This window comes from Papio anubis, chromosome 7, assembly GCF_008728515.1.
Source record: "Papio anubis isolate 15944 chromosome 7, Panubis1.0, whole genome shotgun sequence".
NCBI classification, from domain to species: Eukaryota; Metazoa; Chordata; class Mammalia; order Primates; family Cercopithecidae; genus Papio; species Papio anubis.
In genome coordinates, this window is record NC_044982.1 from 6,173,196 (window position 1) to 6,200,049 (window position 26,854).

The 26,854-nt window shown below is 44.0% G+C and overlaps 1 protein-coding gene across 6 annotated transcripts in view; it reads left to right on the forward strand.

The window, feature by feature from the left end:
* WARS1 (tryptophanyl-tRNA synthetase 1) overlaps positions 1 to 26,854 on the forward strand; it is a 43,954-nt gene that overhangs the window by 1,398 nt on the left and 15,702 nt on the right. For 3 of the 6 annotated variants that reach the window (XM_031667846.1, XM_031667845.1, XM_003902265.4), the window contains 6 exons: positions 14 to 137; positions 7,292 to 7,465; positions 15,154 to 15,367; positions 16,405 to 16,513; positions 22,998 to 23,117; positions 23,689 to 23,871. In XM_031667846.1, the coding sequence (XP_031523706.1) occupies positions 7,355 to 7,465; positions 15,154 to 15,367; positions 16,405 to 16,513; positions 22,998 to 23,117; positions 23,689 to 23,871 (737 nt within the window). In that variant the 5' untranslated portion in view covers positions 14 to 137; positions 7,292 to 7,354. Of the gene's footprint in view, positions 1 to 13; positions 138 to 2,850; positions 3,122 to 5,474; positions 5,491 to 7,291; positions 7,466 to 15,153; positions 15,368 to 16,404; positions 16,514 to 22,997; positions 23,118 to 23,688; positions 23,872 to 26,854 lie in introns of those variants that run through there. The other 3 variants (XM_009212260.4, XM_031667847.1, XM_003902266.4) reach the window with 3 other exon arrangements.

Sequence of the window (26,854 nt, forward strand, 5' to 3'; positions counted from 1 at the left end):
CCTCTTTTTTCAGAAGGGAAACTGAAAGAAAGAGGGGAAGAGTATTAAAGACCATTTCTGGCTGGGCTGGGCATTCTCAGCTGCTCAACTGCCCAGCGTGACCAGTGGCCACCTCTGCAGAGTCTTCCACAACGTGGGTATGTATTGCCATCTTTGCCAGGCTTAGAGCTTGTCAGTGTTTTTACCAAAGTGCTGAAAACCTTGGTTTAGGGCGTCAGGACTTGTGTCTTTAGGATTAGGGTGTTATGCATTTTACTTCTTCCACTGACCGAAAGTTCAGGTAATTCACTGCTCCCATAGGGAATAGAGATCCTGGCTGAGCAGTCGCGTGCTTGGATTTGTAGCTTGCCTCCCAGCACTCTCATGCTGTCTGTCATAGTTTTCACTGATGCAGCCCCCTTCTGTGCTCAACATCAGAACGTATTGTCATTCTTGTTGTGACACCCCAAAGTGTCTAGTGCCTGGCTTCATATAAATTAATGGCTTTGCCTTTTAAGATAATGTTCATTTGTTATTTGGAGGGGAAAGCAATCTTTCTTTTAGTGTTTAAAAAAAAAAAAAGTGGAACATAATGGGTCCCAGAAGGTGTCAAGAAATCCTTGCTCTAAAGAAGTCATTTTCTTGTTCTCTGGGAACTTTCCAGTCCAAAGGCATAGTCACTTACACTCTGGGGCCAAGATGTAAAGGATGGTATTCCACCTCCTGGTGATATTCCAGGGATTCAGAAACACTCCTGGGCTACATTTTCTTCTCAGCTGCTCCAGAATTGGCTGTCTTGATGCCACCCTTCCCCAGATTGCAGAATCAGTGTGTCCTGATCTTCTCTGTGAGATGATTTTTATGCAACCCAAGTCTTTATCATGTTGTTCTGTTAAACAATTGTATAATTCTTTCCACTCCTCATCCCAATACAATACCCAGTTTCTTTAAGTGCCTATTATGCTCCTCCACAACAGTGGAAAATTTCACAATGAGCACAAGATTCAAGTTCTTTTTTTTTTTTTTTTTGAGACGGAGTCTCGCTCTGTCGCCCAGGCTGGAGTGCAGTGGCCGGATCTCAGCTCACTGCAAGCTCCGCCTCCCGGGTTCCCACCATTCTCCTGCCTCAGCCTCCCGAGTAGCTGGGACTACAGGAGCCCACAACCGCACCCGGCTAATTTTTTGTATTTTTAGTAGAGACGAGGTTTCACCGTGGTCTCGATCTCCTGACCTTGTGATCCGCCCGCCTCGGCCTCCCAAAGTGCTGGGATTACAGGCGTGAGCCACCGCGCCCGGCAAGATTCAAGTTCTTGAAAAGGGGGTTGGGGGTTAATTTTCAAGAGCCTTTTTAGCTTTCTCCTTGAAGGTCTGCTGTGATCTGCTTTGGAGTAGGCAGTTTTGCTCTTTACACGCCCAGTACTTTTGTTTAGGGAAGATAATAGAGTACTTCACTGGTTATAACTGCATTTCTTTGTTTCAGAGTGTAGTATTTGTTAAACAGGTAAATCTAATTCTCTTAAAGACTTAATGTTCTATTTGCAATTTATTTGGTAAACACTGAAGACAATGGTCCTTAACCTTTTGGCATCTCAGCCTCCTTTGGAAAGGTTACTTTGAGCAGGAGACGTTGCTCAAAACCATGCACATACCAATGTACTTGCAAGCATTAATGTAATTTCAGATGTTCATGAACTTCAAGTTGAAAAACCTCTGAAGTTCCGCCGGGCGCGGTGGCTCAAGCCTGTAATCCCAGCACTTTGGGAGGCCAAGACGGGCGGATCACAAGGTCAGGAGATCGAGACCATCCTCGCTAACATGGTGAAACCCCGTCTCTACTAAAAAATACAAAAAACTAGCTGGGCGAGGTGGCGGGCGCCTGTAGTCCCAGCTACTCGGGAGGCTGAGGCAGGAGAATGGCGTAAACCCCGGAGGCGGAGCTTGCAGTGAGCTGAGATCCGGCTACTGCACTCCAGCCTGGGGGACAGAGCGAGACTCTGTCTCAAAAAAAAAAAAAAAAGAAAAACCTCTGAAGTTCAACTCAATTCTGAAAGTCAACAAAGAAATAAAAGAGGATGTTGATAGGTAGGGGGAAGAAGAACATTTACACAATAAATGGGATAAACTGATAAATGCATGAAATGAGGAAGATGGTAGTTCCATTCTCCTTGTCTCTGACCACACAGAAAGTTGCATCATACACACACACACACACACACGATTTCAATAGTGTGGTTGATTCCCACACAAAATATATGCCTTGTGATCATAATCATTTGCTATTTCCTCAGTCTAATTTCATTCCCATGTGCTTCTTTTTTTTTTTTTTTTTTTTTGAAACGGAGTCTCGCTCAGTCACCCAGGCTGGAGTGCAGTGGCGCGATCTCGGCTCACTGCAAGCTCTGCCTCCCGGGTTCACGCCATTCTCCTGCCTCAGCCTCCCAAGTAGCTGGGAGTACAGGCGCCCACCGTCAGGCCCGGCTAATTTTTTGTATTTTTAGTAGAGATGGGGTTTCACTGTATTAGGCAGGATGGTCTCGATCTCCTAACCTCGCGATCCGCCCACCTTGGTCCCATGTGCTTCTTAAATGGAGTTCTGATAGTTACAGACACATGTTTTTCCCTGCAACAGGGACCCTAAATGCAAGTACAGTTTATCTAGCTGATCCTCTAGCAAAGAAACAGTTATCTATTCTATTGCAATGGGAGATTGGCTCTCCGGGGATCACCCAGGCATTCTACCTGGCACTTTCTCCAGGGATTTTTAAGAATAATTTTTATACTTGATTAACTTCAAAACCTTACTGCTGCTGCTTTGTTGCCTTCCACGCAGGGCACTGCTTTTTTTTGGAAGGACAGGGTAAACCAAAAGGAATTCCAAAAATAGTGACCAGGATGGTGGACAGATGTTAGCAGAGGGTGAAGAAACCAGACTAGGGATGGGAGACCTGGAGAAGACCCCAGGAGACCAGCCTGGCTCTCCACAGATGTGGGAAGGCTCAACTCAGTACCAGTACATTAAACAAGAGGCCATCTAAAGTCCAGCTGGGGGAATCAGACTTCAACTGGAACAAGTAAAGACATTCTACAGATAAACCTGAGAGGAAAAAGTTGAACTAGATGACTAAGGAGATTCATTCATTAGGTAAATATTTTTTTATAAGCTGTGTGTCAGGTACTAGAATTACACGGAAGAATAAACCCAGTGCTTACCTTTTCTGTCTGCTGGGGAAGACATGAGTAACTAAACTGCAGTGTAAGTGCTTTCATAAAGTTACTAAAGGAGTGTTTGGGGATCACAGAGGATGGAGCAACCAACTTGGTCCCAGAAGCACAGGTGTCAGGAGAGGCTGTGAAGAGCTGAGTTAAAATTGGAAAGAATCAGCAGAGTTCAGGCAGAGAAGGGTGTGAGACATTTCAGGCAGGCAGGCAGCAGGGATTCTGAGAAAGCACATGAGCGAGGGGGCTTGGCAATCAGATTCTGGCTTAGCTACTCCCTAGCAATGGAGCCGTCAGCCTCTTGTCTGCTATTGCAGGGTGTATAGAATAACACCCAGCTTTGAGAGTTGGGAGAATTCAGGATAAGTATCTGGACATGATGTTTGATGATTTGTGGCTAGAAGTAATTTTCATGAGTTTGATTGTTATTTGATATGGGCAAAGACCTTAGAGAGAAATGGATAACGACTGATTTGCTCAGCTTGTTGCTGGGGAGGGAACGGGAGAGTCTGGGAGTTCTCCTCTCTAGCCCTAGGCAGAGGGTACTTCTGCATTCCTCCCTAAACTGGATGCTTTCTTATCTGAGTCAGTTATCTCACCAAACCTTCTCTTCTGGGAATTGAGGTGGTTCTCATCAAGGAAGAGAAAAACTGGCTGCTGTCCTATCCTGGTTTTCAGTGTTATACTTTCATTGACTTAAATAAATTTTGATTTACATACTTTTTTTTCAATTTTTGTTTTTTTATAAAAAATTTTTGGAGAGACAGGGTCTCACTATCCATGTTACCTTTCACTTGTGTCACTTGTGTCCGTGTGAAGAGACCACCAAACAGGCTGTGTGAGCAACAAGGCTGTTTATTTCACCTGGATGCAGGCGGGCTGAGTCCGAAAAGAGAGTTAGCAAAGGGAGGTGGGGTGGGGCCGTTTTATAGGATTTGGGTGGGTAAAGGAAAATTACGAAGGGGGTAATTCTCTGGCAGGGAGGGGCGGGGGTCACAATGGGGAGCTTTTGAGCCAAGATGAGCAAAGAGAAGGAATTTCACTAGGTAATGTCATCAGTTAAGGTAGGAACAGGCCATTTTCACTTCTTTTGTGGTGTAGTGTCATCGGTTAAGGCAGGAACTGGCCATCTGGATGTGTACGTGCAGGTCACAGGGGATATAATGGCTTAGCTTGGACTCAGAGGCCTAACATTACCCAAGCTACTGTTGAACTCCTGCGCTCAAGCAATCGCCTTAGCCTCCCAAAGCACTTGGATTGCAGGTGTGAGCCACCTCTCACAGCACCCATGATTTACATACTTTTTGGAATTTTTTTGGTTTTGAGACAGAGTCTTTCTCTCTGTTGCCCAGGTTGGAGTGCAGTGGCATGGTCTCGGCTCACTGCAACCTCTGCCTCCCAGGTTCCAGTGATTCTCATACCTCAGCCCCCCAAGTAGCTGGGACTACAGGTACATGCCACCATGCCCAGCTAATTTTTGTATTTTTAGTAAAGACAGGGTTTCACCATGTTGGCCAGGCTGGTCTCGAACTCCTGACCTCAAGTGATCCACCCTCCTTGGCCTCCCAAAGTGCTGGGATTACAGGCATGAGCCACCACACCTGGCCAATTTACATACTTTTTTTTTTTTAATTGAGACAGAACCTCTCTGTCACCCAGGCTGGAGTGCAGTGGCGTGATCTCAGCTCACTGAAACCTCCACCTCCCAGTTTCAAGCAATTCTCCCACCTCAGCCTCCCAAGTATCTGGAACTACAGGTGTGCGCCACCATGCCCAGCTAATTTTTTGTATTTTTAATGGAGACGGGGTTTCACCATGTTGGCCAGGCTGGTCTCAAACTCCTGACCTCAGCCCGGCCAATTTACATAATTTTACAGCAAATATTTAACAAATGGATAGGATAGAGTAAAATAAATGACACCACAAATGTATATGTTTGATTCATAGAGATAAGTCATTTGTAGGATAATGGTTGAAAGTGTAGGCTCTAGAGTCAAACTACTAGAGTTTGTAGCACACCTCTGCCATTTCCTTGTGGTGTTAACGTGGGCAAGCTTTTATTTTATTTTATTTTTATTTTTTAGAGACAGGGTCTTACTCTGTCACCCAGGCTGGAGTAAACTGATGCAAACATAGCTCACTGAAGTCTCAAACTCCCAGGCTCAAGTGATCCTCCCACTACAGCCTCCCAAGTAGCTGGGATTACAGGCCCACCACCGTGCCCAGCTAATTTTTTTTTTTTTTCTCATTTTTTTGTAGAGTCTCACTATATTGCCCAAAGTGCCAGGATTGCAGGTATGAGCCACCATGCCCAGCCGTGGGCAAGTTTTTTTTAACCCCTCTGTGCCTCATCTTTGAAATGGAGATAAGAAATCTATTTCATAGGACTGCCGCAAGGCTTAAGTGAATTGATACATATAAGGTGCTTAGAACAATAACAGGTACAGAGGTGTTCAAAGTTAGCAGCTCAGGCACTAGCCTTGTCATTTTCCTTCTCCTCCAAGGTTTTACAGCAAGCTAAAATGAAGCTGGAGTTCAGCCAGTCTTTGAAACCCTAAGAAACACAAGAAATTTAATAACAGTACTAGTAACGTAGTTACATCTTGCTTTACAGTTTACAAAGTGCTACCATGCCTTTTTTTCCTCATTTCGTTCTCATAAGAGCCTGGGGTAGAGGAAGAAGTTCCTGGCGGTGCCATTTTATAGGTGAGAAAACTTGACACTTAGAGGAAATGATTGAGCCAAGAAGGGTTTGATGGCAGCACAGTCTCTGTCTGCCCTGTCCTCACCTTCTGCAAGGGTAATAGTGAATCATAACTAATAGGAGGTACAGACACACCTTCTCCAAAGGTTCGTAGTTAAATAAGGCAGCATGCGGAATGGACAGACTGAAGACAGTCCTTACCCCATGTGGAACCTAGGACAGGTAAGGCCCTGTCCTCCACCCCAGAGCTCACTTTGAGAGCAGCTGGCCAGCAGTGGAAGACATTTGCTCAGCGATATATTAGTTATGGGTCCAAAAGCCCGATAATTCATTCCCAAGGCAATTAAGATAAACAGCAAATAGAGGATGGGTGCCTTGGCTCACACCTGTAATCCCAACATTTCCAGAGGCTGAAGTGGGAGGATCACCTGAGGTCAGGAGTTCAAGACCAGCCTGGCCAACATGGTGAAACCCTCCCTCTACTAAAAATACAAAAATTCGCTGGGCATGGTGGCAGGCAGCCTTGGGAGGCTGAGGCAGAAGAATCGCTTGAACCCCAGAGGTAGAGGTTGCAGTGAGCTGAGATCGCGCCACTGCGCTCCAGCCTAGGTGGCAGAGCAAGACTCCATCTCAAAAAAAAAAAAAGAAAACATCAAATAGTAATTTGCCAGAAGTTTTTGGCACTAGTGAACTTAGGTTTATTAAAACACATTGGTATTGGCCGGGCGTGGTGGCTCACGCCTGTAATCCCAGCACTTTGGGAGGCCGAGATGGGCGGATCACGAGGTCAGGAGATCGAGACCATCCTGGCTAACACGGTGAAACCCCGTTCTCTACTAAAAATACAAAAAATTAGCCGGGCGTGGTGGCGGGCACCTGTAGTCCCAGCTACTTGGGAGGCTGAGGTGAGAGAATGGCATGAACCTGGGAGGCAGAGCTTGCAGTGAGCCGAGTTGCCCACTGCAGCCTGGGCAACAGAGCAAGACTCTGTCTCAAAAAAAAAAAAAAAAAAAAAAACCACATTGGTATTTAGACCCTGAGCAAACAAGAGTCCTCCAGTGCTCTGGGCACTGGGTGGGGCACAGGGGGCATCACCAGGTGCAAACTTGATCTTGACTAGGAGGCCCCTCTTTTGCAGACCTTAAGTCAGTAAATCCTAGCCACTCCTTTAGTCTTCAGCATTGGCATTTGATGGTTTTCCTCTTCTTCATGGCCCCGAATTTCTGCTTCTCTTTTTATTATATTATCCATGTCCTTTATTGTAACTCACCTCACAACCTTTTCGGAAAAAAGGACTCAATACAGGAAAGGAAAAACAGCTACGATGTTTTGTTATTCTCTCGTTTTTCTTCTCTCTCCTTCCCCGTGCCCCCCACCCCGCCCCGCCACCAGTCTTGACTGTCTGCTGAACGAAGCCTCTGACCTCAGGCCGGCCGTGAACGTACTTCCTGAGAGATGGCAAACATGCCCAACAGTGAGCCCTGTGCCTCTCCGCTGGAGCTGTTCAACAGCATCGCCACACAAGGGGAGCTCGTGAGGTCCCTCAAAGCGGGAAATGCGTCAAAGGTACATGATTTTGCTGGATTCTCAACGAAGGCAGCTGAGCCTCCCAAGTCTGTAGGGTTGTGTTACTCTAGAATAGATGGTTTCCTCAATGACTGAGGTATTTTGGTTATAATTTTTTTTTTTTTTTGAGAGGGAGTTTCACTCTTGTTTCCCAGGCTGGAGTGCAATGGCGCAATCTAAGCTCACTGCAACCTCTGTCTCCCGGGTTAAAGCGATTCTTCTGCCTCAGCCTCCCAAGTAGCTGGAATTACAGGCATGCGCCACCACAACCAGCTAATTTTGTATTTTTAGTAGAGATGGGGTTTCATCATGTTGGTCAGGCTGGTCTCAAACCCCTGACTTCAGGTGATCTGTCCACCTTGGCCTCCCAAAGTGCTGGGATTACCAGCATGAGCCACCATGCCAGCCTTGGTTATCGTTTTAAATGTATTTTTCCCTTTATCAACATTGGGATGCCTGTGGTGTAAAGAGTCAGGGGTTCTCAAAGCCTTTGTGAAGTACAGTGGCCCTCCAACCTACCTCTCCCTATTTCCTGCTCAATTCTTTTAGCCGACCTTTTGGTTATGTACGCCCCATATCTGTAAATATTCTGCTTATTATATTGTTCCTTGTTGATTTTCAAGTTGGGAACTTTCAGGTGGAAATGAAGAATTCATACTTCCACAACCACTTGCCATCCAGGCAGTCTCCCCGTCTGTATTGCAGTTGTAGTTAGGTCAGTATCTGTACACTGACATTATTATGACCATGGAAATAGACGTGGACAGCTGAACCATCACGGATAGAATGAGTACTCTAACTTTCTCGCCCAGCTTTTGTTTTCTCTGGAGTTAATATTTTTTTTTTTTTTTTTTTTTTTTGAGACGGAGTCCCGCTCTGTCGCCCAGGCTGGAGTGCAGTGGCCGGATCTCAGCTCACTGCAAGCTCTGCCTCCCGGGTTTACGCCATTCTCCTGCCTCAGCCTCCCGAGTAGCTGGGACTACAGGCGCCTGCCACCACGCCCGGCTAGTTTTTTGTATTTTTTTAGTAGAGACAGGGTTTCACCGGGTTAGCCAGGATGGTCTCGATCTCCTGACCTCGTGATCCGCCCGTCTCGGCCTCCCAAAGTGCTGGGATTACAGGCTTGAGCCACCGCGCCCGGCCTGGAGTTAATATTTGTCTTAATTTCTGTTTGCTTGACTTTTATATTAGTGATACTAATGATAATGTATCTCCAAGCCCTTTCCCTGTCCAATGAATCTCCTTTCAACACACATCAACTAGTCTATCAGGTTCATCTTTTTGAGGAGATCTCTCCCAAAACCTTCTGCCTGCTTCCCGCTGGACTGGTGACTCTTGCGTCCTACACTGCCCATCTTGGCGTCTTTCTTCACTGTCGACCCAGGGGTTTCTTTCACCCCTGTTGATTGGGTGCCCCGTTTCCTGCTCCTTCGTCTTATTCCTCTTTGCTTTACTCTTCGGGCAGAGCAAATCTTCCAATTGTTTCTGAAAAAATACTGCAAAGGAAATATTTCTGGGGGGATCTTGCCCATCTGAAAGTGTATGTATTTTACCTAAAATGTGATTGATAGCCAGGCTGGGTGTAGGGTTCTAGCATGGAAGTGATTTCCCCTGGAAATGCTGGAGCCACTGCTCTACTGGCACCTAGCTCCTGGGCTTGCTGCAGAGAAGTCCGTTGCCATTCCTTTGTTTTTTCTTTTTGGAAGTTGGCAGGATCTTCTTTGTTCCAAGGTTCTGGAATTTCATGGCATGTGGGCTCAGTATGCCTTTCTTCCCCGCCCCACCCCCCGACCCCGCCCCGCAAGATGGAGTCTCGCTCTGTCACCCAGGCTGGAGTGTGGTGGCACAATCTCGGCTCACTGTGACCTCTGCCTCCTGGGTTCAAGCAGTTCTCCTGCCTCAGCCTCCCAAGTAGCTGGGATTACAGTTGTGTGCCACCAGGCCCAGCTAATTTTTGTATTTTACTAAAGATGGGGTTTCGCTGTGTTGGCCAGGCTGGTCTCAAACTCCTGACCTCGTGATCTGCCTGCCTCAAACTCCTGACCTCGTGATCTGCCTGCCTCAGCCTCCCAAAGTGCTAGGATTACAGGCGTGAACCCCCACACTCAGCCTGCCTTTTAGACTAGAAACTCATGACCGTTAATTCTCAGAAATCATGATTTCTTTGATCTCTTCTGTTTTCTCTCTTCACAGACTTTTTTTTTTAAATTCAGAGACTGTTTCTCTGATTTTCTAACCCTCCTATTTTCCATTTCTGCTGTCATTTTTAACCTCCAGGAGCATGTGTGCTCCCTGAAGTTTCCTCATAGCACTCTGCCCTGACTTACAGTACAGTGCCACCCTTTTCTGTCTGAGATCTTAATGGTAGTTTTCCATAAGTCCTCTACATCCTTTATAATCTCAGTTTCTTCCATCTTAATTTGTTTCCTACCTGCCTTTCATATTAGAGGCAATTCTCAAATGTTTGGTGTTTCTTGGCTGTTTGCTTGTGTTTTGGGGGGTGCAGTAAAAACTGCTGGATGTACTTTTCGTTGGGGAGGAGCTTACCAACATGGGTTCCACTTCCTGGAGAGTGATCAGGCTGCTCCCCTTTTGTTGGGGAATATCTTTCGTGTCAAGGTCTTTAGATGATCTTTTCTTTTCTTTTTTTTTTTTTCTGGAGACAGAGTCTCGCTCTGTTGCCCACAGGCTGGAGTGCAGTGGTGCCATCTCAGCTCACTGCAAGCTCCGCCTCCCAGGTTCATGCCATTCTCCTGCCTCAGCCTCCCGAGTAGCTGGGACTACAGGCACCCGCCACCACGCCCGGCTAATTTTTTTGTATTTTTAGTAGAGACAGGGTTTCACCATGTTAGCCAGGATGGTCTCGATCTCCTGACCTCGTGATCCGCCCATCTTGGCCTCCCAAAGTGCTGGGATTACAGGCTTGAGCCACCGCACCCAGCCTGGATCTGTTCTTTAGTTAAGTGAGATTCCCTAGAGAAAGCTCCCCCAGTCCACTGTTCAGAGGGGGTGAGTCCCACTGCCAGCATTCTACAGCTGAGTGGGAGAGAAGGGCTGGGCTGTGGGATCCTTCCCCGAAGCTCCCTATTCTCTGTGTGCTGCCAGTGCCCCAACTATGCAGATTGTCCCCAGTCTAGGGACCTGTAACTCTGTCCTCTCTCGACATGAAACCTTGGAATGGAGGGGAAACTGTGACACTCCCAAGGGGGTCTCAATAACTTCTTCTTGAAGAGACTTCAACCAGCACTCCTGTTTTCATAACCCGCTTTCCCCCCAACTCCTGTAAGCGCCCGAGGTCACTAAGGTCTGAACCTTTGGGCGATTCCATAGCAGTGTACACTCGGTCACGTTCCGGTATTTCCACGGTGTCTTAGCATTTGTTTTTCTCTCATGCTTTTAGGCACTGGTCATTCATCAGCTTTTCAGCTTCTGAAACCTTGTTGCTGTCGCCCTCTTCTTGTTTCCTTTGTCCTTGCGGGATTATGCTTTAAAAAAAAAAGTCTCGGCTTTTGTTGTAGTAGATTTCAGAAGTATCGTCATCAATATGTATCTTTAACTAGAACATAAGCATTTCATTTCCTTTTGGGGTGACTCCACTCCTAGGTCCCCCAGCTTCTCTATGACTTCCATCACTTCTCTTTTTTTTTTTTTTTTTTTTTTTTTTGAAGCAGAGTCTCACTCTGTCGCCCAGGCTGTGCACTGGTGCGGTCTCAGCTCACTGCAACCTCCGCCTCTTGAGTTCAAGGGATTCTCCTGCCCCAGCCTCCTGAGTAGCTGGGACTATAGGCACCCACCACCACACCCGGCTAAATTTTGTATTTTTAGTAGAGACAGGGTCTTGCCGTATTGGCCAGGCTAATCTTGAACTCCTGACCTCAGGTGATCTGCCCGCCTCAGCTTCCCAAAGTACTGGGATGACAGGTGGGAGCCACCACGCCCAGCCCAACTTCCATCACTTTCAACTCCTGTTACCTGTTATCTTTTCAAACACCTTGCTTGTCACCAGATGGTGTCAACCATCTCACATTCCCCAATAGTTTACTTTGACTATTTGGGACCCTGATTTAAACCATTATTTTTGTGTGTGTGTGTGTGTGTGTGTGTGTGTGTGTATTTTTTGAGACAGGGTCTTGCTCTTTCCATGTTGGAGTGCAGTGGTGCAATCCTAGCTCAGTGTACCCTCGAACTCCTGGGCTCCCACCTTAGCCTACCAAGTTGCTGGGATTATAAATGCAAGCCACTGCACCCAGCTCATATTTTAAAGGAAATAAACAGTACTGACAGAAAGTAATGTCAAAAAAAAAAAGAAGTTACTTTTTCACAGAAACAGATTTACTCACCAGGTAGGGCTCAAAAGATTAAACCAAGTTGTTTTAAAACAAAGGGATAAAATAAATAAAAGACCCAGTGGGGTTATGTAAGCCTATCATTTTGGGAAGTTGACAGTGATATTTTTGTCCATTAATATCAAATTTGAATGACACTTAGTAAATGTTTTTGGTTTGTAATTCTTAGTGACTGCAGTTATGTTCATTATTTTAGTCAACTTGATACATTTTATAATAACTCTTCCAAGTGTATCATTTGACTAATGCAGTTGGCTGGCACACATTAAAGACATCAGAGGTTACACAATGAGACCAGAGTTAAGTGATGAAAAATTCAGAAGTACATTTGTATCTGACCCTGAAATGTCTTGGTAGTAGAAGCACTTGATGATTTGGAAATTTTAAAAATTAATTTTTAGCAAAATAGTTTGAACCACACTGGGAGTGCCAGTTCTCTGAGAGGGCACCACCAGCTCTTCCTTGGCCTGCTGTTTATCTAGGCCATGGAGCTCGATGGTCTTTTCTGCTCCCGTGTATCTAAAGAATAAGAGCCACGTCCTTCAGTAGCAGCAACTCATTAAAGCGGTGAGTTTCCTAGGGAGGAATAAGTCAGAATCTGAGGGCTGTGAGGGGAAGTAGTTTGAACAGGACTGAAGAAGCAATGCTAGGTCTTAGGTATTAAGAAAGAAAGCAGAGCCTTTTTCTTCTCCTTTTTGTTTAAGTAACTTCTAAAATCAAAATATACCATTCATACAGAAAAATATGCTAATCATAAGCAGGCACCTCACTGAATTTTCACAAAATGACCACACCTGTGTAATCATCACCCAAATCAAGAGCAAGCATAGAGCACCTAGAAGCCACCCTCACGCCCCTCAGCCTCTGCCATGACTCCTCCCACCAGGGTTAGCTCTACCTGTGTTTGAACTGTATGTAATCAGGTAGTATACAGTTTTGTGTCTGGCTTTTTTTTTTTTTTCTGAACATCAACTTTTGGCCAGGCTCTGTGGCTCATGCCTATAATCCCAGCACTTAGGAGACCAAGGCAGGAGGATCGCTTGAGGCCAAGAGTTTGGGACCAGCCTAGACAACATAGTGAGACCCTGTCTCTACAAAAAATTTAAAAATTAACCAGACACGGTGGCATGGTGGCACACACCTGTAGTTCCAGCTACTCAGGAGACTGAAGTGAGACCCTGTCTTAAAAAAAAAACAAAAAAAACTAATGTTCTGGGGTTTTTTGGGGGTAGGAGTCTCACTTCATCACCCAGGTTGGAGTGTAGTGGCACAGTCTCGGCTCACTGCAACCTCTGCCTCCCAGGCTCAAGCAATCCTCTCACTTCAGCCTCCCGATTAGCTAGGAACACAGGTGTGTGCCACCATACCTGGCTAATGTTTTCTATTTTTGGTAGAGACAGGGTTTTGCTGTGTTGCCCAGGCTGGTCTCGAACTTACGAGCTCAGACGATCCGCCGCCTTGGCCTCCCAAAGTGCTGGGATTACAGGCATGAGCCATTGCACCCAGCTAACGTCAGCTTTGAATCCTGTTTCAGTGTCCTGGTTCAGACACTGATTAAGACTGATTATAAGAAAATAGATAAAGTGGCCGGGCGCCGTGGCTCAAGCCTGTAATCCCAGCACTTTGGGAGGCCGAGACGGGTGGATCACGAGGTCAGGAGATCGAGACCATCCTGGCTAACACGGTGAAACCCCGTCTCTACTAAAAAATACAAAAAACTAGCCGGGCGTGGTGGCGGGTGCCTGTAGTCCCAGCTACTTGGGAGGCTGAGGCAGGAGAATGGCGTGAACCCAGGAGGCGGAGCTTGCAGTGAGCTGAGATCCGGCCATTGCACTCCAGCCTGGGCGGCAGAGCAAGACGCCTCCTCAAAAAAAAAAAAAAAAAAAGAAAAGAAAATAGATAAAGTGAGCCTGCTTGTCTTATTTCAGTGCTATTCCAAAATGCAGATGGTCCTTGAGCAGGGACATTGGTTAAATGTTTGACTTTCGCACAGCCTCCTAGTTACAAGCAGAATTAGACCAGATAGAGTATGAAATGTCAACAAAGCTAGTTATTAAGGGATACTGACCGCAGTGTACTTCAAAGCAAGGTAAGCCTTCCCATAGATAATTGGATAGATTATAGGTACTAAACTTACTTTTTGCAAGTACTGAGCCTAGGTACTACAGAAATGAGATGGGTGGAACATACTTACCTGTCTAACCTGGGCAAACGTCTCATCTATGAATTGTATCCATTGGGTTACTGATTCCACAAATCTGGCTCATTTTAATGATGAGTCTCAGATAATTTTTTAGTTTGAAACACAGATCTCTCCAGAATCGCAGTCCTCTATGGCCCAGGTGCTGTATCTGATGGAACTGTTATCTCTGAATGGAGGTTGATGTTTATAGAACATTCTGTATATGGTAAAAGGAATTTAAGGAGATTTAAAAGAAAGAATGTTCTGTATAAACTATAAGTGGAAATGTTTGTATTTCCCTTGGTAAGCAAATTGGACTGTGTATATTCTTTGTTTGTGATCTAATCTAGCAAGGCCAATTACCGGAATAGAGCTTTAGGGCATAGCATGACTAATAGGCTTAATTAGGCCTGCTTTTCTAAACTCCAGGCTTCTAGGGATGGCCACTATGAACTCCTGCAAAAGAGTCTTTAATAGACTTCCAGACTACCCAAGGGTGCATTTTACCTTTGGTTTTTTGGTGGTGGTTTTTTTTTGTTTTTTTTTTTCAAGATAGTTTGATAAGACTCTAAAATGTGGTGATATAACTATTTCCCAATGAATCCCTCCTTAATTTATAACCTGAGAGCCTACATTTTTTGTCCTTGCTTTTATCTGTTTTAGTTGCTCTTACTATCCTTAGTGGCATCATTGGTTAAGTTTCCATAAATATTCATCTCAACCTGTGTGGAATGTAAAAACTAGTTCCAACGCAGAACTCCAGGATACTCAGTTAAAGGAGCTTGTCACACACATTCTCTGGCATTAGTGGTGTTTGAGAAATCTCTAGTATATGAACTTTGTCATAAATGACAGTATATGTTGTGTCACTGCTACCGTCCCAAAGTGTTCATGGTAGCACTAGAATAACAGATGAAAATGAAGTGTTTTTGAGCCGATGACTTGCTGTGATTCTATGGGTAAACTCCTTTACCTCTCTGAGTCTCAGATTCTTGAGCTGGAAAAGGACAGTGACAACAGTGCCCGCCTTGTAGGGTTGTGACACTAACTAATGTAACGTGTGTGAAAGCATTCAACATAGTGCCTGCCATAGAATAGGCATTCAGCAAATATCAGCGATTAGTAATGTTTTTAACCATCACTTTTGTTTCCTTTCTCAGGATGAAATTGATTCTGCAGTAAAGATGTTGCTCTCGTTAAAAATGAGCTACAAAGCTGCCATGGGGGAGGATTACAAGGCTGACTGTCCTCCAGGGAACCCAGCACCTACCAGTAATCATGGCCCAGATGCCGCAGAAGCTGAAGAGGATTTTGTGGACCCATGGACAGTACAGACGAGCAGTGCAAAAGGCATAGACTATGATAAGCTCATTGGTACGTCCTCTGCTTTCTTTCCAGAAAAAGCTTCAACTTTTAGAAGTAGTCCCATTGAGTTGATTCCATTGATGTTTTTAAATTTTGAAGTAATCATAAATCCAGTGAAGCTTCAATGCCAAGTAAAAATGGATCCTAAAACCTTTTGATTGTGCATTATATTCCCAAAGGATTATTTTAAAATAACAAAATATATTTCAAAATAATGATCTATAGTAGACAGCTTAGTAGAAGCTTTTCCCCTTTTTTGAGCGCTTCAGAACTTGGGAAAGGTCTATTGAAATGGCCATTTATAACATTTAGTAGCTACAAGTCAATCATAGATTACTTAGGTTTCACCTCCAGTAATACTGACTATGGACCTAGAAGGCTGGAAGTCAGCTTAAGAGCGGTGACTTCTCACAGCGGGCCAGTTCCCACCATCGGGCCCTTCCTTGAGGGCCTTCCTGCTCAGAAAGACTGTTGCCATTCCATTGAAGTCTTTACTCTGAGATCATTACTAATTGTCAGAGAAGAAACAGAACTAAAATGTTTTCATCTAAGTCAAACCCATTTTCCATGATTTGAGTATAGACTATCAATCTATCAATGAAGGAAAATTCACTTGAAGACAGACATTAATTCAGTTCAACAAATAAAGAGTGTGAGCAATCATGGTTGCCAATGAATATAAATTTTACCTTAATAAACAAATATATATATTTTTTTTTTTTATATGTGTATGTTTATATTTTGTTCAAAAGTTGCTAGCTGGACTGCATTGTGGGTATATTTCCCATCAGAATCCAGTCTCAGGCAAAACAGCATTTTGTGTTGTAATTTATTTCCTGTTTTGTTGGTTGTGTTGATCTCAGATGTTGTTTTAATACAAAGACCTTTTACTTTATGTTGGGGGTAAGGACCTTTAGCAGAAGGCCTAAAGAGGTTTGTGTTCATTAAGATTGTGCATGGATCACTCACTTTTCACCTTCATTTCAGTAATATCTAATCACTAAACCTCCTGCCACCTAAGGAAGTCATCTCTTCCTTTTTTCCAGTTCGGTTTGGAAGCAGTAAAATTGACAAAGAGCTAATAAACCGAATAGAGAGAGCCACCGGCCAAAGACCACACCGCTTCCTGCGCAGAGGCATCTTCTTCTCACACAGGTCAGGGGCTCTTCACCACAGGCCTTCTCACCTGTCCTCTTCTTTTAGTTCAAAAAGTCACAAGACACTCCCTTCATAAGCCACCTGGTACTGTGGGAAAAGTGATGGCCAGCTGTCGGAAGACTGACATCCATCTTCTGTCCTGTCAGTAGCCCACTGTGGGATCATGCTTGTCCATTCACCCTCAGGCTCTTAGTTTTTTCATTTGTAGATTGCCCACCTCACAAGGTGAGAATCATATTAATAGCAGATGAAATTCTTCCCAGATTACTTGCTGTGAATAAATTATAAAATGTCATGAAAACAAAAGAGAATAATATGTCCAAGTTCAGCATTTCCCACACGACAACAGTAGGCTTCCTAAAATTCCAAACCCTCTTCCTCCTATTGTATCAACTTGCTCATAAATAATACCAAGAGACAAACCAACAGAGAATGCATGGAACAGATTATCTGTACCTTAGGCCATAAATTCCATGCAGATAACATCAAGATATGGGCAGGTTCCAAAAGAGTTTCTGCCTCTCCCAACCTACAGTTAATCTGGGTTGAGGCAGCCCCATTTTTGAAGCTGTGTCCATGGAATTTATGATCTGAGGTAGGATTGTTCTGTTCTACTGGCGCGTCACGGTTACAGGAGAACACCCCCAGGACAGAGCCCAGCAGTCTGCCCAATCACTTCAAATTCTACCTGCAAAGAGCTCCAGGCCTTGCTCAACCCACTTTCTGGGCCGATTAAAGTATACAACTAAGTGGGTTTTAGTATATTCACAAGGTTGTGAGACCATCATGACTATCTAATTCCAAAACATTTCATCACCCCAAAAGGAAACTTCTACCCATTAACCCATTTATGCCAGAAGTTGCAAAAATTTTTTGTGAAAAATTAGACCTTGGCAATCACCTTGAGCAGTAAGATATAAATAACTCCCACAAGTTTAGCATTCCAATTATGGAACACTAGGTATAAATGGGTTAACAATCATTCCCCACTTTTCCCTCCCCACTGGCAACTATTAGTCTGCTTTCTCTATATCTAGATTTAGGCATTTCATATAAATGGGATCATATAACATGTGGCCTTTTGTGTCTGGCTTCTTTTACTTGGCATAACATTTTCAAGGTTCCTCCATGTTGTAGCATGTATCCATACAGGATTCCTTTTTATTGCCAAATAATATCCCATTGAATGGATATACCTCATATTTTGTTTATTCATTCATTAGTTGATAGACATTTGAGTTATTTTCACTTTTTGGTTATCAGCAATGCTGCTCTGACCATTTGAATACAAGTTTTTGGGTGGATATATGTTTTCAATTCTCTTGGGCATATACCTCAAAATAGAATTAATGACTTATATAGTAATTCCATGTTTAACTCTTTGAGGAACTGACAGATTTTTCTACAGCAACTGTATCATTTTACTTTCCCACCAGCAACATAGGAAGCTTCCCATTTTTCCACATCCTCACCCACTCTTGTTATTTTCCATGTTGTTGTGTTTTATAGCCATCCTAATGGGTGTGAAATAGTATCTCATTGTGGTTTTGGTTTGTATTTCCCTAATGACAAGGATGTTGAGAATCTTTTCATGTGCTTATTAACAATTTTTATATCTTTAGAGAAGTGTCTATTCAGATCCTTTGCCTACTTTTTAATTGGGTTGTCTTTTTATTGTTAGCTATAATAGTTCTTTATATATTCTGGATACTAGTTTCTTATTCATATATTACTTGCTCCCATTATATAGGTTGTCTCTTCACTCTACTGATAAGTCCTTTGAAGTATAAAAGTTTTTCATTTTGATGAAGTCCAATTTATTTTATCTTTGATTGATTGTGTTTTTGGTGTCATATCTGAGAAACCACTGACCAATCAAAGGTTGTGAAGATTTACAGCTATAGTTTCTTCTCAGAATTTTGTGGTTTTAGCTCTTTCATTTCAGTTTCTGATCCTTTTTGAGTTAATTTTTGTTATTTGTGAGGTACAGCTCCAACTTCATTCTTTTGCTTGTGGGTATCCAATTGTCCCAGCACTCTTTTTTGAAAAGACTATTCTTGGCCAGGTGCAGTGGCTCACGCCTGTAATCCCAGCACTTTGGGAGGCCGAGGCAGGCGGATCACGAGGTCAGGAGATCAAGACCATCCTGGCTAACACGGTGAAACCCCATCTCTACTGAAAATACAAAACATTAACCAGGCGTGGTGGTGGGCGCCTGTAGTCCCAGCTACTCGGGAGGCTGAGGCCAGAGAACGGCATGAACCCGGGAGGTGGAGCTTGCAGTGAGCCCAGACCTCGCCACTGCACTCCCGCCTGGGCTACAGAGCGCGACTCTGTCTCAAAAAAAAAAGAAAGAAAGAAAGAAAAGAAAAGACTATTCTTTCCTTACTGAATCTTTTGGCATTTTTGCCAAAAATCAATTGGCCATATATTTAAGGATTTCATTCTAGACTCTCAATTCTATTCCACTAATTTATATGTCTATCCTTATGCTAGTACTACATAATCTTGATTACTGTAGCTCTGTAGTGAGTTTTGAAGTTAGAAAATGTGAGTACTCAAACATGGTTCTTTTTCAAGATTGTTTAGGTGTTTTGGGCCCCTTGCATTTCCATATGAATTTCAGCTTTTCCATTTCTGCAAAAGCAGCAGCTGGGATTTTGATAGGGATTGCACTGAATCTGTAGACTCATTTGTAGAGCATTGCCATCTTAAAATATGAATTCATCTAATCCACGAACATGGGATGTCTTTTCACTTCTTTCATTTCTTTCATTGATGTTTTATAATTTTCAGTGTATAGGTTTTGCACTTTGGTTAGATTTATTCATAAGAATTTTTACCTTTTTAATGCTATTGTAAATGGCATTTTCTTAATCTCATTTTCAGATTGTTTGTTGTTACTATATAGAAATACAACTGATGGCTGGGAACAATGGCTTACGCCTCCCAACACTTTGGGAGGCCAAGGCAGGTGGATCACTTGAGGTCAGGAGTTCGAGACCAGCCTGACCAACATGGTGAAATCCCGTCTCTACTAAAAATACAAAATTAGGCAGGCTTGGTGGCAAGCGCCTGTAATCCCAGCTACTCAAGAGACTGAGGCAGGAGAATCACTTGAACCCAGCAGGCAGAGGCTGCAGTGACTGGGGATCGTGCCATTGCACTCCAGCCTGGGCAACAAGAGCAAAACTCTGTCTCAAAAAAAAAAAAAAGAAAAAAGAAAGAAATACAATTGATGTTTGTGTATTAATCTTATATCCTGAAATTTTGCTGAGTTTATTGGCTCTAATGCTTTTTCTCTTTTTGCTGATTCTATAGGATTTTCTACGTATAGGATTATATCTCCTATGATTAGAGACAGTTTTACTTCCTCCTTTCCAATTTGGATTTTTTTCTTTCCTAATTTCTCTGACTAGAACTTTCAACCAACTAAACTAACCGGCCAACAACCTAGAACGTTCAATAGGATGTTGAGTAGTAGTGTAGAAAGTGAGCATCCTTGTCTTATTCCTGATCTTAGGAGAAAAGCTTTCAGTAAAGACTGAATATACACCATTTAGTATAATGTTAGCTGTGGGCTTTCTATATACCCTTCAACATGTTAGTGTTTTTATTATGAAAAGATATTAGATTTTATCAATTGCATTTTCTGTGTTTATTGAGATGATCGTGTGGGTTTTGGCCTCTGTTCTATTAGTATGGTATATCACATTGACAGGTTTTTGTGTGTTGAATCAACCTTGCATTCCTGGAACAAATTCCACTTAATCATGGTGTTAAAAATCGATTGATTTTCAATCATGGTGTATAATCCCTTTTATATGTTGCTGGATTTGGTTTGTGAGTTGCTGAGGATTTTTACATCTGTGTTCATAAGGGATATTGGTCTATAGTTTTCTTTTAATGTCTTTGGTTTGGTATCAGGGTAATACTGGCCTCATAGAATGAGTTGGGAAGTATTTCTTATTCAATTTTTTTGGAAAAGCTTGGGAAGAATTGGTGTTAATTCTTTTTTGAACATTTGATAGAATTTACCAGTGAAAATGGGGTTTTGGGCTTTTCTTTGTAGAAAGTTTTTTCATTACTAATTCAGTCTTTTTGTTTGTTCCAGATCTGTTCATATTTTCTATTTCTTCTTGGGTTCATTTCAGTAGTTTGTTTCTAGGAATCTGTCTATTTCATCAAGATGATCTAATATATCGGTATACAGTTATTCATAGTATTCCCTTATACAGTAATCCTTTTTATTCCTATAAGATCAGTAGTAATGCCCCTTCTTATATTCCTGATTTTGGTAATTTGAGTATTCTCTTTTATTCTACCCCCCCAACACACACACACCCAGTCACTTTAGTTCAAAGTTTACTAATTTTATTGGTTTGTAGTCAACATTTTTTATCTTAGCATTGCATGGTTCTTCTCACTGCCTTTGTGACTTATTTATTGACTACAGTATAGTAATCCTGTAGCCACTTGGCTTAGGAAAGCATAGGACCTGAGGCATTTGCCCATTCTCAAATTTCAGACTGCCCCTCTGTCTAATTTTGTCATCTGTAAAATTAGAGATTAAATGAGATCTACCATGCACAGTCAAGCTTCAAGTGGTGGGCAGGTGACTGGGTTCCCTCAGTAGCTGAATGAGCCTCTCCTGGAACCCATCCTCATAAAACAGGAGCTCAAAATTGGAGCCCAGTAAATTTCTGCACGCTTGTCAGGAGCACCTCACCCCAGGATCGAGCACGCAGTGAGTTCTCAGATGCTCCCCATAAACACAAAAAAAGCAGCTCATGGGACAGCTGCATTTTTTTTCTCTGCTGTAAGCCCATAAAAGTTAAATTTGGTTAGTTGTGAGAACCAAAGAAAGATTCTTTCCTTCCAAAATTATGGGTTATTTTCTTTCCTTATTTCAAAAGCAGTATGTGAGCATTTCATGGGAAAAAAATGAAAACTAAGCCCAAAAACCAGAACACCCACAATTGTATCTGTCCAGAGATAAGCAATGGTGACCCTTGGCTTGGGGAATATAAGGAGAAGTCACTTTCAGAATACCGTTCTCTAGATTCTCCTACCCAGACCTCTGGAAAAGGTAGTTATTCATCTTGTATTTGGGGACACTTTACCCAGAAACAAAGGACATTCATCCTGGAGTGTTGGTTTCCCACCCTGCTGAACATTGGAACCCCTCATGGAGCTTTTTAAAAATACACATTCCCGGCTGGGTGCAGTGGCTCACACCTGTAATCCCAGCACTTTGGGAGGCCGAGGTGGGTGAATCACGAAGTCAGGAGTTCGAGACCAGCCTGGCCAACATGGTGAAACCCTGTCTCTACTAAATATACAAAGAATTAGCTGGGCGTAGTGTCGGGTGCCTGTAATCCCAGCTACTCGTGAGGCTGAGGCAGGAGAATCGCTTGAACCTAGGAGGCGGAAGTTACAGTGAGCAGAGATCGCGCCATTGCACTCCAGCCTGGATGACGAAGTGAGACTCTGTCTCAAAAATAAATAAATAAATAAATAAACAAACAAACACAGTCCCAGAGAGCGCCTCAGATCCATTCAATCAGTCTCTGGAGGTGGGGCACAGGCAGCTGTGATTGGAAGCAGCCTGGTGGGGAGGGGGATGACTCTAGAGTGACTTGCAGATGAGGATACCTAGTCCCAAGCTGGCTGAGGGGCCCAGATAGATCTCCAACTGGGGACGTGACCTCTGAACTCCCAGAGGAAAATTCTTACTTTCCCTACTAAGCCAGGACTGTCTGGTCCCATGCAGTTTGCCTGGTCTTGGTCTGAGAGTCCTCGGCGCTGGGTGATTCTGAGCAAAGATCATATGGTGTTGGCCTAGTGTCCCCAGTGAAGTGTACCAAGGTCACAGTGTGTCGGCACTGATGTTTGGAGGGATTCCAAGAGTCCCAGTAACTACACAACTGGATCCATCTTTTCAACACACACATTATTCCAAACCTACACTTTTTTTTTTTTTCCCAGACGGAGTATCGCTCTGTCACCCAAGCTGGAGTGCAGTAGCGCAATCTTGGCTAACTGCAAGCTCTGCCTCCCGGGTTCACGCCATTCTCCTGCCTCAGCCTCCCGAGTAGCTGGGACTACAAGAGCCCGCCACCATGCCCGGCTAATTCTGTGTATTTTTAGTAGAGTCAGGGTTTCACCATGTTAGTCAGGATGGTCTCGATCTGCTGACCTCGTGATCCGCCTGCCTCGGCCTCCCAAAGTGCTGGGATTACAGGCATGAGCCACCGTGCCCGGCTGCAAACCTATACATGTTATCTTTTAAAACACTCACAGGAGAAACCATTTCAGTAGAAGTTTCCTGTCCTTTTTGTATCATAAGCCCTAAAGGTAACAAACTCTAGTTATTCATGTTGTTTTGTCTCTGTCTATATTTTTCATTTCCAAAAGTACACTAGTGCCTTGATATTTTCCTCAGAAAATCACACTATTCCTCTTCTCCTTTTTCCTTTAGAGACATGAATCAGGTTCTCGATGCCTATGAAAATAAGAAGCCGTTTTATCTGTACACGGGCCGGGGCCCCTCTTCTGAAGCCATGCATGTGGGTCACCTCATTCCGTTTATTTTCACAAAGTAAGTATTGGATCTTATGGCTTTTCTTACTCTCTTAGTGAATTGAGAATGTTGCTTATAAACCATGTTTAGAACTGACAAGATCATGCTAGTTCATTTGCTGAGCAACCAAGATACCAAGAGTTGGCACTTTTTTGGCTTCCATTCACTTTGTTCCTGGGCTCACTTTAGAGGACCATGGAATGATGGGGAGAGTGAAGCTTTGCAGTCAGCCAGGCCTGCTCCTCTTCTCATCCTGCTCCCTGTCCGCATGGCCATGGGCCGGCTACTTCTCTGAGCCTGAGTTTCCACATCTGCAAGATGAGAGTGAAGATACCTACCTCATAAAACGGTTGTAAGGCTTCAAAACAAAGTGTGTGGGGCAGCTAACACAGAGCATACAGGGCCATCTTGGTCAATAAGTGGTAGTAGACCTTATCATTATCCGTAGTCAAATTCATATCATGATTCAAATTGTGATTTTGTAGGCAAGGAAGTTTTAACATACATTGTAAGTAGGAACTGTGTTTTCAGATGGCATTCCTCCACAGGGGAGATGAGACGTTAGCTTTCTTCCCCTGTGTTTCTTTAGGTGGCTCCAGGATGTGTTTAACGTGCCCTTGGTCATCCAGATGACGGATGACGAGAAGTATCTGTGGAAGGACCTGACCCTGGACCAGGCCTATGGCTATGCTGTGGAGAATGCCAAGGACATCATTGCCTGTGGCTTTGACATCAACAAGACTTTCATATTCTCTGACCTGGACTACATGGGGTAAGGAGAAAACGTCTGGCTGCCTTTTCAATATGTAGAGGTGGATGTCAAGTTTTCATGACCACAGCTAAATTCAAAACACCTGAAATGGTCTTAAGACCTGGTAAATGTTTTTCTTCCTTTATTAAATGCTATGAGCGGCCAGGCATGGTGGCTAATGCCTGTAATCCCAGCACTTTGGGAGGCCAAGGTGGGCGGATCACGAGGTCAGGAGTTCGAGACCAGCCTGACCAACATGGTGAAACCCCATCTCTATTAAAAATACAAAAATTAGTCAAGTGTGGTGGCACGCACCTGTCACCCCAGCTACTCAGGAGGCTGAAGCAGGAGAATCGCTTGAACCCGGGAGGTGGAGGTTACAGTGAGCCGAGATCGCACCATTGCACTCCAGCCTGGGTGACAGAGCGAGACCCCGTCTCGAAAAGGAAAAAAAAAGAAAAAAAAAGCTATGAGCTGGTTTATTGGTTTAATTTGCCAATAATTTTGAAAGTGAAAAGCTGTGTATATAAATAGAAAGAATTAAGTGATATCAGTATCTTAAAAACTCAATTATTCCCTCCATAATTACATTTACAGAAATTTAAAATATGGGCTCAGCCACAGCATGATGGCATCTCAGATTTTCATCCTCAGTTGTGCCAGGAAGTCCTGCCTTGCCATTTCTCACCAAGGATAGTCAGTCTTCCAGAGTTATGTCTTCCTCCTTTTCAACGCACCTTTTCCTCACAGAGAAAAGACTCAGTGGTTACACAGTTCCCTCAGTCTAGTTCTTTTAATCAGCCATTTAATAAACCAAAATATTTCATTCTGAAAATCCTTCAAGTTTCATCCCAAATGAATACCAAGAAATGTGTTAGAAAGATAAGACTTTGGTCAACCATTACAAGAAGGATGCTATCTAGTTCAACAAATATTTCTTGAGCACCTAAGTTGTGGTACTCCCCTAAGGCAAGATACTCTCCTAAGTCATGGTATTCCCCTAAGGCGTGGTACTCCCCTAAGCTGTGGTACTCCCCTAGGGCATGGTACTCCCCTAAGGCAAGGTACTCCACTCCCCTAAGATGTGTTACTCCTCCCCTAAGGTGATTCCCCAGGAGGAGTGGGTTCATTGCTGTGCTCCTGCAGCCCAGGTTGGGCTCTGAGCAGGCCCTCCCATGTTAGTTCACCATCAGAGAGCAGGCCCAGGCAGGATAAGAGGGATACTAGAGGGGCAGGTGAGCAGTGAGCACAGGCGGACTTGCTTAGAGCCACATCCCCAGGACATTCCCTTTTATAATACCTTAAAATTGAGTAGTGGCAGCCAGGCGCGGTGGCGCACGCCTGTAATCCCAGCACTTTGGGAGGCTGAGGTGGGTGGATCACAAGGTCAGGAGATCGAGACCATCCTGACTAACACGGTGAAACCCTGTCTCTACTAAAAATGCAAAAATTAGCCAGTTGTGGTGGCACGCTCCTGTAGTCACAGCTACTTGGGAGGCTGAGGCAGAAGAATCGCTTGAACCTGGGAGACGGAGGTTGCAGTGTGCCGAGATCATGCCACTGCATTCCAGCCTGGGTGACAGTGAGACTCCATCTCAAAAACAACAACAACAACAACAAGAAAACAAAACTGGGTAGTGGTTTTATATCCATTGAAAGCAATGTATGCCCTGATAGGAAATCTTGCCCTTCTATCAGCCAGTAAAACTGTTAGCTTTCTAATTTTACCTGTTAGAACTTTTTTTTTTTTTTTTTTTTTTTTTGTTTGAGATGGAGTCTCACTCTGTCACCCAGGCTGGAGTGCAGTGGCATGATCTCAGCTCACTGCCAGCTCCGCCTCTCAGGTTCACACCACTCTCCTGCCTCAGCCTCCCAAGTAGCTGGGACTACAGGTGCCCGCCACCACGCCCGGCTAGTTTTTTGTATTTTTAACAGAGACGGGGTTTCACTGTGTTAGCCAAGATGGTCTTGATCTCCTGACCTTGTGATCCACCCACCTTGGCCTCCCAAAGTGCTGGGATTTCAGGCATGAACCACCGTGCCTGGCACCTATTAGATCTTTTAAAATTACTTCTCTTTGTTCAACCATGTGAGCATGGAGGCCCTGTGGCATCCTTGAAGGAAGGGAAATAGAGATCCAGATCCTGGCGCCTGGGTTTAGTGGCTGCGTGTCATAGCAGCCATGTCCATGAAATAGGATCAAACAAGAACATAGATGTTGTCATTAGTATAATTTTCTTTTTTTTTTCTTTTTTTTTTTTTTTTGTTTTTTGTTTTTTGTTTTTGAGACAGAGGCTCACTCACGGGTTTTGCCATGCTGGCCAGGCTGGTCTCGAATTCCTGACCTCAAGTGATCCCCCAGCCTCGGCCTCCCAAAGTGCTGGGATTACAGGTGTGAGCCACTGTGCCCAGCCGTATTAGTATAATTTTCATGTCACTTTATTTCCTTATTCTCACCCCATTCCATACAATGATTCAACTGATTGAACCTCGGCAGAGACAACCTGAGTTCTGCTTCTCCCTTTCCAATCAGGCAATGCTGCTGGCATTGCCCAGTAGCTGCTATCCTCTTCCCACACCACCGCTGCCCCCACCAGCCACTGATCTCCCTAAAACTCGGAGCTAATCTCATCTTCCACTTGCGGGTCTTTCCCGGTTCTCCTCCTTAAATGACAGTGAGAATTCTCACCTTTCGCTTAGCACACGAGCCCTTTCGTGATTGGCCCTGTGTTCCTCTCCAGCGTCACTGCTACCTCCAGCTCAGTGGAACAGCTTGCAGTTCCACATCCCTCTCCTTTGTACGTGCTCTGTGCTGCCCAGAATTCCCACCCACTCTCCTGACCCTGCCACCCCAGCTTAGCTAATTCTTACACTTCCTTTTTTTTTTTTTTTTTCTTTTTTTTTGAGATGGAGTCTCACTCCGTCGCCCAGGCTGGAGTGCAGTGGCGGGATCTCGGCTCACTGCAAGCTCCGCCTCCTGGGTTCACACCATTCTCCTGCCTCA